Raw genomic sequence first — 11,827 nt, forward strand, 5'->3', positions numbered from 1 at the left:
GACACCTTGTAAGCTTTGAAATGGGCAAGTAATAAGAAAGTTTTCTTTGTATCTTCTCTCTCTTCTCCTTATTCCTTTCTCTTCTTCTTATTACTCTATACTAAAAACTGGTATCAAGAGCTTTTGGTTACTCCACGGAATTTCCTTAGTTTAGAGGAATTAGTGGGAGTCTTCTCAGTTTAGAGGAGCCAGTGAGAGCAATGGAAATAGAATAGGGGAAGGTGAAGATCGAGAAGTTCGATGGCAGAGATTTCAGCTTTTGGAAGATGCAAATAGAGGATTATCTATATCAGAAGAAGTTGTATCAACCCTTATCAGGGGATAAGCCAGATGACATGAAGCAAGAAGAATGAAACTTGCTAGATCGACAGGCTCTTGGTGTGATCAGATTGACATTAGCCAAGAACATCACGTTCAACATCGTAAACAAGAAGACTACTGCAGGCTTAATGAAGGTGTTATCAGATATGTACGAGAAGCCATCAGCAGCCAACAAAGTATACTTGATGCATCGGTTGTTCAACCTCAAGATGGGAGAAGGTATCTCTGTAACTGATCATATTAATGAATTTAATACTATTCTTGCCCAGTTGGAGTCAGTGTAGAATAAATTTGAGGATGAGGTGAAGGCATTGATTATATTGTCATCACTACCAGATAGTTGGGCTGCAACTGTTACTGTAGTTAGTAGTTCTACAAGGGAGAACACATTAAAGCTTAGTGACATCCATGACTTGATCTTAAGCGAAGATGTTCGCAAGAGAGATTCAGGAGAATCTTCTAGTCATGTTTCTAATTTAGCATTGAATACTGAAGGCAAAGGAAGGACTACCCAGAAGGGTCAGAATGGTCGAGGCAGATCAAAGTCAAGAGGGAAAGGTCAGACAAAATTTCGAAGTGACATTTTCTGGTGGAATTATCTGCTGGAATTGTGACAAGAGAGGTCACTTTACCAATCAGTGCAAGGCACCAAAGAAGAACAAGACTCACAAAAATAAGAAGTGTGATGATGATGAATCCGCAAATGCAGCAACTGATGAATTTGATGATGCATTAATTTGCAGTTTGGATAGTCCTGTTGATTCATGGGTTATGGACTCAGGTGCGTCATTCGACACCACTCCCTCTAAATATTTATTGTCTAACTATATTTCTGGAAGGTTTAGGAAAGTTTACCTTGCAGATGGAAAATCTCTTAACATTTTCCGAAGAGGTGATATCGACATCAAGACCTCCAGTGGATCCTTATGGACATTGCATAATGTTATACATATTCCTGCCTTAAAGAGAAATTTAATATCTATAGGGCAGTTGGATGATGAGGGGCATTACACCACTTTTAGAGATGGAGCTTGGAAGGTAACAAAAGGAAATCTCGTTGTGGCTCGCGGAAAGAAGCGATGATCTCTTTACATGATTGCAGATGAGGATATGGTAGCAGTTACTGAGGCTGTCAATAATTCAACCCTATGGCATCAAAGACTTGGACATATGAGTGAAAAAGGAATGAAGCTTATGTCAGCAAAGGGTAAGCTATCAAGCATGAAGCATGTAGATGTTGGTGTTTGTGAACACTGTATCTTTGGAAAGCAGAAAAAGGTTAGCTTCTCAAGGGCAGGGAAGACTCCTAAAGTTGAAAAGCTAGAATTGGTGCACACAGATGTTTGGGAGACAGCCCTAGTGAAATCTGTTGGAAACTCACGCTATTATGTCACCTTTATCGACGACTCTACCAGAAATTTATGGGTTTATTTTCTTAAAAATAAATCTGATGTGTTTTCTATGTTTAAAAGGTAGAAAACAGAAGTTGAAAATCAGACAAGTCTAAAGGTTAAAAGTCTGAAATCTGACAATGGCGGGGAGTATGATAGTTAGGAGTTTAAGGACTTCTGTTCAGAATATAGGATCAGAATGATTAAGACAATACCAGGAACACTTGAGCAAAACGGTGTTGCAGAAAGGATGAATAGAACCTTGAACGAGAGAGCGAGGTGTATACGGATCCAATCTGGCTTGCCTAAAGCATTCTGGGCAGAAGCAATAAACACAACAGCATATCTCATTAATAGAGGACCATCAATTCCTTTGAATTATCAACTGCCCGAAGAAGTATGGTCTGGAAAGGAGGTAAAACTTTCACATTTGAAAATTTTTGGTTGTGTTTCATATAAACTAATAGACTCTAATAGTAGAGATAAATTGGATCCGAAGGCAAGGAAGTGTTATTTTATTGGTTATGGATCTGACATGTATGGCTACAAGTTTTGGGATGACAAAAACAAGAAAGTTATCAGAAGCAGAAATGTCACTTTTAATGAGATCTTATTCTATAAGGACAAATTTTCTACAAAATCTACATGTGCAGGTAAACTGTCAGAAATTTCTGAGAAAGCAACACTTGAAGAAATTTTAGAAAGTAATGTAGTCAATAGAAACCAGAGTACAGGCGTAGAGGTTGAGTCAGAACCAAAACCATCAACTCCTCCAAGAAGATCTAGCAGAATTTCAGTACCACCAGATAGGTATTCCCCTTCATTGCATTATTTGTTGTTAACTGATGCTGGTGAACCAGAATGTTTCAGTGAGGCTACGCAGGGGAATGACTCTATTGAGTGAGAGCTAACAATGAAAGATGAGATGACATCCCTTCATAAGAATAAGACGTGGTCTTTAATTAAATTGCCAAAAGGAAAGAAAGCTTTACAGAATAAGTGGGTCTATAGGCTAAAGGAAGAATCTGACGGTAAAAGAAGATACAAGGCGATACTTATGGTGAAAGGGTTTCAACAGAAACAAGGAATTGATTTCACAGAGATCTTCTCTCCATTTGTAAAGATGACTACCATCAGAGTTATTCTGAGTATTGCAGTTGCAGAGAATCTTCACTTGGAGCAGTTAGATGTTAAAAGTGCATTCTTGCATGGGGATTTAGAGGAAGGCATTTATATGACCCAACCAGAAGGTTTTGAAGTGCCAGGCAAGGAGAATCTTGTGTGCAAGCTTCATAAAAGTTTATATGGCTTGAAACAAGCACTGAGGCAGTGGTACAAAAAGTTTAATGAGTTTATGAGCAACTCAGGATTCAACAGATGTGACAAGGACCATTGCTGCTACATTAAGAAATATACTAATAGATATGTTATCCTTGTCATGTATGTTGATGACATGTTGATTGCAAAATCTAGTATGGCAGAAATTAACAGGTTGAAGCAGCAGTTGGCAGAAAACTTTGAAATGAAGGATCTTGGTCCAGCTAAACAAATCCTTGGTATGCAAATTCTTAGAAACAGATTAGAAGGAATTTTGAAGCTGTCTCAGGAGAAATATATACACAAGTTGCTTGACAGGTTTTACCTTGAAGATTCTAAGACCAGGAATACCCCTTTGGGGTCTCATTTGAAGTTTTCAAAGAAGCAATCTTTGCAGACAGATGAAGAAAAATGTTACATGTCAAGAGTATCATATGCATCAACAGTCGGGAGTTTGATGTATGTTATGGTGTGTACCAGACCTGACATAGCACATGCAGTGGGAGTTGTCAGTAGGTTCCTATCAAATCCAACAAAGGAGAATTGGGAAGGCGTAAAGTGGATACTCAGATATCTGAAGGGTACCTCCGGGATGTGTTTGTGCTTTAGAAAAGACAATCTCACTTTACAGGGATTTTCAGATGCAGACTTGGGAGGAGATTTTGATACCAAGAAAAGCACCATAGGCTACATTTTTACTTTGGGAAGTACTGTTGTGAGTTGGAAGTCTAAACTTCAACATAGAGTTGCTCTCTCAACCACGGAAGCCGAGTACATAGCTATCTCAGAAGCAACCAAGGAGATGATTCGACTAAAGAATTTTCTCAATAAATTAGGGAAAGAACAAGATATTGCTTCAATGTTCAATGACAGTCAAAGTGCTATAAGTCTTGCTAAGAATCCAGTCTTCCATTCTAGATGCAAGCATATTCAATTAAAATATCATTTTATCAGGGAGTTGATAAATGATGGAGACTTATCTTTGCTAAAGATCTTAGGATCTGAGAATCCAGTAGATATGTTGACTTAAGCTATTACAACTGACAAGCTGAGGCTTTGCATTGCCTCAGTCAGTCTTCGAGGATAATTAAAGATGAAGGCGCTACACTAGGTAAAGAGTCGATGAACTCATTGCTTACAAGGAGTTGCTAGAGTTTGGAACTTGGACCCCAAGTAAGAGAATTGTTAGAGTTATGGTCTTAGTTCCTTTGTCTCACATCGCTTGGTTTGTAAAATTTGTGTCTCATTAGTGTTATATATAGAGACACCTTGTAAGCTTTAAAATGGGCAAGTAATAAGAAAGTTTTCTTTGTGTCTTCTCTCTCTTCTCCTTATTCCTTTCTCTTCTTCTTATTGCTTTATACTAAAAGAAGGATGATGGATTCAATGTGGCAATGATGAGATCTAGTGGTGTCCACTTTTAAGGAACCCAGTGCTCAAGTTAGTTAGAGAAGATGTGGAGTGTAACAATGAGGATTAGCTCCATACATTGTAGGAAAATTTTCCTTATATATGAGTACTTTTGGTAAGAAAGTTGTTACGTCTTTACAATGCATGTGGCCTACATGGAACCTTGTCAAAGGTCACGAAGGATATCTAATGATGTAAAAGTTGCCCAATCAACCTATGAAGGTAAGCTTGAAAGGTGGTCATGATGTAGGTCAAGCATGTAAGAGGTCCTAAATTATCAAGTTAAAAGGATTTTCATGAGAGATTGTAGAAGTAATATCAATGTTGTATTCTTACAAGGTAGGAATGCATGCTAATGAAGGGTGAAGAACAATAGGTCGAAGGTTAATCTAGCTAGAACAAAAACCAATATTGATATAGGATTATCATTGTAATTCTACTTTTATTGATTAAGTCTTGGTGATTACTGTAAGACACAAGAAAATACAAGAAGAGTGATTGAATTGTGTTTTGAAAGATTTTCAATTGGTTAATATATGTTATTAAAAATTTGTTCATTTTATTTTAAAAAAAAACTATAAAAATTGAATTTAACAATCAAACAAGTCATTTTGATATATGATATTTTAGACTCTCTTAAAAATTGAATTCTTAATTACCTCAAAATCATCCATATCTAAACACACTTTATGGTTAGCATCCAACATAATTTTTTTCTCTCCTCACGAATTATGTTAAATACTGGTTTATAGCAAAGAAAGAGAAAGTATAAAGGTTGTCTAGAGGGAAAAGTTGAGATCTATCTTGTTTTGACGTTTATTTTAGTTTAAGTCTACTTTTGGAACTTCTAGTTTAAATTATGTATATATATTTTTTATTTTTCAATCTTTTGAACAAATTTTTAAAATTAAATAAATACAATCTCTATTTTTTAAAACTAATTTGTTTAACAATATGCATTTTGGATAGTTAGAATTCGACATTTTTAAATCCATTTAAATGTGGATTTTTTAGTAACATATACTAAAACAATAGTTTCCTCAATATGTTTCTACACACTTTTGAGTAGATGTTACCGCACTAGTTCTAATAAGGTATTATAGTCCTTGTTCGAAAAACGAACTTTAAGCTTGAAAACAAAAACAAAAAAATAAATCCAAAAAAAGGACTCAGAAAATCATGACTTGACTTGAGATCTCTTAAACACAAGAAAAGAAACATAAATATTGGCAATTAATAAAAACAAGACTCTTGTAACCTTTGAAGTTTGAAATCTAAACCTTAAACAAAAGTCTAAACTGGGGACTAAAGGCAAGTTAAATTGAGCCGAGTCACTTAGACTCGCGGGAAAATATTAACAGGTTATACGTTAACGGGTTTGAAAAACTTCAAAATATAGACAAGGAGGTCATAAATTCAAAGTATTAATATTTTTGGACAAATATGTCATTTAACTTAAAGGACAATTATCAGACAGAACATCATTGGACAAATAACTGAGTTACAGGATAATTTTTTACATTATACTTTATTTAGTGGTTAATGCACAGTATAAGTAATTTTGTGTTGTATCTTATTTTATGTGCTTATGTACGGGACAAAATAGTATAAATTTTACTATAAAATCCTAAATGCATTTGCAGCACCTTAACAACACAACAAAGGAGAGACACCTCCACGGTGGAGGCACGACCCCTAACACCACCGGGCACAGGGACTGGCGGCGCTAGGTTGCCATAGGGTCACGGCGATGGCGACATGGCGGCACGATGAGGCCTCGTCAAAGTTGGCAAAAAAAACATAGTGAGAAGGAGGAAGATGATGATAAGAATATTTAAATAAATTAACAATGAAAAGAAAGAAATAATGAGCAAGAAGGAAACAACAACACTCCATACGACTCTCATCAACAACCAAGGTGCCCATGTCGGTGGTAGAGATGGTCCTCATCGGCGACCAAGGTACGACGTCTGGAGGGGGGGATGTTTAGAGAAGGAGGCGCCTATGGAAAAAGAAAAAAAATGAGATAATGAAAAGTCAGAAAAATAGGAATAGTATTGTATTTTTACTTTAGTTAGACCCTAGACAAAAAGTTATATGAGATTAAATGAGTTATATGTTTTTAGATATTTGTCCAGTTCATCATTATTTATATTTGTACTATCCCTCAGTCATTTTTTAAATTAAACGTAGGACAAATATTTTTGTGTTGTCATGTCCCTTATTTTTTAGCCAATCAAACGCTCCCTTGGACATGTTCCTCACATAAATGCACATAAATCTCTTTTCTTTTTTATAATTAATGTAGTATTTTTCCGCTTATGATAGGAGTATATATTTTTAAATTAAAATAAAACAAATAATTACAAAATTTAATATAATTATTTCATTATTAAATATTTCTTATTAAAATTATATATATTTAATTCATATGCAGATGCGAATATGCTTATAAAGATAATAATTTTAAAACAAATGTTTACATAAACTAAAATAATGCAAGACATGTGTGAATTTAAAATTATTTGAATATGAACTAATTTTGATAATGATTTTTATATATTTTTTTAATATTTATATACATATCCTCTAATATATAATTATACTAAATTTAAAATGATTAAAAAATACATGGAAAATCATAATCAAAATAAAAATAAACAAATTATATATTGTAAACTTAACACTTGTGCATGGCTAAGGTTATTATACTAGTTCTAATAAATTTAAGAGTTTGCACTATTTTCCATAAGGTAAAAGGTATTGCTAGCTATCTAACATACAGATCAACTTGTTAGAAATGTTTATCGCTCTGCCCGTTCCCGTTCCACTAATCCGTATGTAAGTTAGTTTTGAGACATTTAGGTTTAGAAAGTTAATGTAATGTATTTTGACTAGTTTGATTAATTGTACTTCGGTCATTAACTACAATTAACCTAGTCCAAATTCTAATATATTTATAATTTACTATACATAATTTTCATATATATATATATATATATATATATATATATATATATATATATATATATATATATATATATAATGTCAATATTATTATATTATAATCGCAAATCAAATTAACACAATTTGTCCCATATATTTTAAGTATTAATTAGGTCTAGTTGGAGTTAAAATAAATAACTATTAAAATTTCAAGTCAAATAGGATTAAAGATGAACTTATCCCACAACAGTCCTACAACCTACCCTCCGATTATCTTAAGAAACATATTAAATAAGGTACAAAACTTGTTCTTTTTAAAAGAAAATGTCAAAAATTGGATGAACATTATTTAATCAAATTTTAAATATTAGAAGAGACTATAGAGCTGAAGTAAAACAATGTTTGGGGATTTAGCTCATTGTATAGCGCTGGCTTCTTGTGCGGTTGCAGGTATTGATACCCCACATCTCCTTGGTGCTTTTTATTTTGCTTTATCTTAGTGACATACGAATTCAAGTTTTTACGCTATGTGATGTGGAGTTTTTCTTTGTTATGGTTCCTCCTAATTTTGACGTTGTCAGGAATGGGGAATTTTTCTCTGAGCCCTACTTCTAAGCCTTTTTCACTACCAAATCTCACAAAATTCGCTTGGTTTTGGTGACATTAATTATAGGTTTGACACTATCAGCAATGGGGAGTTTCTCTTTAAGGAACTTGCATTCTTCTTTAAGAGATATTTCAATTCTATTGTTGTCTCTCCTTAGACAATACGAATAATATGGTTTTTATTTTTTTTATTGGTTTTTAAAAGAAGCCAAAGCATTTTTTATTGAGAATAATCTTAGTTAAATCGAATAGAATTAAATAAAATTATTCCTCCAAATATTTAATATAATTATATACATATGACTTAAATTTGAAATCATATTCTAATATTATATTTAGAAAAAAAAAACATTTTGATCGAGAAACATTCCAAGGTCATGCAATAGTATGAATATTTAAAATAATATTTTATTTATCAATGGGTTAACACATTTAGTCGAATCTTCTATTTGCACTGGCTATGACTTAGATTCAATTCTTAGTTTTTTTCTATTGCCAGGCGATATGTAAATTTCACTACAAATGTTTAATAAAATTGGTAGTTTTTTCTTGCCATGTAAGTAGAAGTGTCTTTCTCTAACATAACTTTTTCTAAAATATATATATATATATATATTATTTTCTTTACTAAAGTGTGACATGGTAAAAGTATAGAACGTGATTAGTGGCAGACCCAAGTTAAACGGGAGGGGATGCACTTATTATGAGAAACATAAGATTATATTAGTGTATTGTTTTTTTTTCCACCCCTGTTTTAATAATTTAATCTCGTTGTCTTCAATTTTTTACTTATTGTGAATATTTATCTCTTAGTGATAATTTTTTCTTATATTTTGCTCCTTTTATATTTTATTTAATTGGATATTTCACTCTATTTTATATTCTTTCATATGTATAATAATAAATATTATTTTTTAAATTGATAATAGTTTAATTTCAGCATCTTTATATATATATATATATATAAGTATTTTACTCTGTTTCGGTGGCGTTCATGAAGAGTTTTTCTCGAAGCCCGCCGGCGCCTAGGAAAATCTTTAGCTTTTTCATCGTAAATCTGAGTGAGTTACGCTAAACTGCTACGGCCACTGGCCAATGGTAGATGAAATAAGAAATATTTGACATTCCGTTTCTTTGAAAATTATTGTATGCTTATCTTATTATATTTACACTCTATTTTTGTTTACATTCCATAATTTTGTTTATGTATTACTATTTCGTATTTCTCTCATGATTTTTATCTTTCAATATTAAGGTGTTTATTTTAAGAATAGTTTTAGTCTTGAAAATAAGATTTTCTGAAATGATATCAAAAACCTTTTAGGTCACGTTTGATATCCTTAATAGATTTAAAAAATTATTACAAAATAAAAATATTTTAAAAAATTAATAAAATTTCTTTTCTTTCTTATTAATCGTTATTATTTTATAATACATGAATAATGAATTAATAATTCTTATAAGAATAAATTATACCCAACTTCCTCCATGATTCTGATTTGGTGAGGATGATTTTAAAAAAGTTGGAAAACAAATTTTAAATGAAAATATTTCTTCAAATCTCAACAAACGCATAGAAATGTTTTCTTTATTTACCACGATATTCCGATCCAAACTTTTGAAAATTGAAACTCCAAAACTCCAGTGAACTTAGACGAGGTCCCACCATAAACTATGACCTAACTAAGCTTATAATTTTTGGGAGTTTACTCTTATAAGGGGAGTAAATATAAAATAAGAAATCTAAGTATTTTATGAAAAAGTAACAGTCAATATTGTAATATATTTATATTTGGAGTAAATAATGTATGTACAGAAAATGTAAATGATCATACTTCAGTTAATTACAAATCTGTATGTATAAATTTATTAATTTTATAATAATTACTTAAAAGTTTTAACAATAATAATTTTATCATTTGATATTATAATTTTTTATAATAAGAATATATTAAAATTAAACTCTATAATTTATTATAAGTATAATTTTTTACATAATCACAAGTATCTCCGGTTTTAATTTAAAATTTAACTCTATCACATGTTTGTATTTAGAGTGGGTTGCTTATAGTGTGTTTTTTTAGATGACAGGTATTTTTTATTATATATAATTATGTTTGAGTCGCTATAGATATAGGTTTTCCTCTAAGTATTTAATATTGTCGTATATTCAAAACTTAAATTTGAGACATCTAATTATATTGTAGGTAGTTGATTCACCTGTTTGATGGTTATTTATAATTATTTATTGAAATAATAAAAATAAAAAAAAATATTTAAATTAAAGTATAATGTACAGCATATAAGATTTTATCCTATTTTTTCTCATTTTCTCCCCTCCCGGGACCAAACATAAGCTTACTGACTTTAGAGCATGTGGATTTTGTATATTTAGTCTCTATTTACAAACCAAGAAACCCCCTCAACATTAATTTAGACAAAGAGAAAACAAAGGTTCGGCTCCACGGAGACGTAGGGGAGTTGGAAACGTGTGGCATCATTTCTGCGTATCTTCCAGAAGCCCACCCTACCCTACCCAACATCTCAAACAATCCAAAGGGAATAAAATAAGACTAATAAACCATCCCTCTCTTCTAGAATCATGTAAATAAAAATGTCCCATAACTTGGCCTGTCACTATCACTATTTTTTTGTCATTTTCATTTGTGTGCCAATAAATATAATAACAATCATGTTGATCTAGATATATTTCACACCCAAAACCCCCAATCTTGGAGTTATTCAAGTCTCACAAAGCTCTCTCAAATCTAAATTCTTCAAGTGCTCCTCCTAGCTCAAATTAAAGGTTTTTGAAGCTCACAAGCAAAAATTTGTGACATGGGTATTGTGAATAAGGCTCGTGTGTTGGTGGTGTTGGTAATCTTGATTGCTTCATCAGTGGCAGAGAAGCCTTCTGTTGTGGAAGCAAGGACACTTTCCTTAACATCATCTCATCAAGGTGAACAAAAGTTTCATAATTAGTCTCCCTCTCTTTTATCTAGTGGTATGGTTGCTGATTTTGTGTGATGAAATTTCAGGGTACTCGAAATTTTTTGCCACGCTTGGACTTGTTTGCAAGTGTTGTGACGGGGTTGGAGGTGCCTGCACAAGCACGTGGACAGAGTCTTGCTCTAACCTTCAGTGTTCCCCTTGGAAATCACACTCATGAAAAGTCTCCTAGATTTTTCTTGTTTTTATTTGCATACATATTCTTTAGGAGATATTGTAGAAATTAACTCTTCAATCTGATTTGTGTTCTATGTATTGTAAATTTTGTGTATAGTTCTGCTAAAATTTGGGATGTATTTGTCAAGAGCAATAGCAAATAGAAGTCTAACTACCACATCTCCACTGTGGCCTTACTATTCGTTAATCATTGGGACGATGGCTTGATGGGAAAATGGCAGTGTCAAGAGTTTAAATTTATAAGGGTAACTAGGAAGTTGTGGGTACTAATACACTATACCGCATAATGACAAAGGGAACCAGCAAAAACTTTTGAACAATCCTCGCCTAATACACCGTTAAAAATGGGTGAAGAGTCTTAAGAATATTAAATCTCGGACTGAATAATTACGATTATTGTTAATAAAAGAAAATTTTCTAAACAAATGTTATTTCAATATTGTAAAATGAAAAGATAAAGAATTGTATTTTTTTGGGGTTAAACTGATATGCGAGTTTTTATATTTTTTGTAAAATTTTTAATTAGATCATTGAACTTTTTTTTAATTGAATTTCTAAATTTTTATTTATTTATTTTTTCCAATTAGGTCCCTATCTAATTGTCGTCTTGAAAAACTAATTACAAACACTTAATTAGAGGTGTAACCAGT

General features: G+C 32.2%; 1 protein-coding gene across 1 annotated transcript; it reads left to right on the forward strand.

The window, feature by feature from the left end:
* Positions 1-10,687: 10,687 nt before the first annotated feature.
* On the forward strand, positions 10,688-11,415 carry LOC114415124. The gene is made up of 2 exons (XM_028379670.1): positions 10,688-10,950; positions 11,030-11,415. Exons 1-2 carry the CDS (start codon positions 10,830-10,832, stop codon positions 11,158-11,160), a joined length of 252 nt encoding a protein of 83 aa, XP_028235471.1. The 5' UTR covers positions 10,688-10,829; the 3' UTR covers positions 11,161-11,415.
* Positions 11,416-11,827: the final 412 nt, after the last annotated feature.

This window comes from Glycine soja, chromosome 1, assembly GCF_004193775.1.
Source record: "Glycine soja cultivar W05 chromosome 1, ASM419377v2, whole genome shotgun sequence".
Classification (NCBI taxonomy): domain Eukaryota; kingdom Viridiplantae; phylum Streptophyta; class Magnoliopsida; order Fabales; family Fabaceae; genus Glycine; species Glycine soja.

Coding starts and splice junctions, on each gene's coding strand:
- LOC114415124 (XM_028379670.1), top strand. CDS start 10,830: ATGGGTATTGTGAATAAGGCTCGTGTGTTGGTGGTGTTGGTAATCTTG. Junction 10,951..11,029: donor CTTAACATCATCTCATCAAG/GTGAACAAAAGT, acceptor ATGAAATTTCAG/GGTACTCGAAATTTTTTGCC.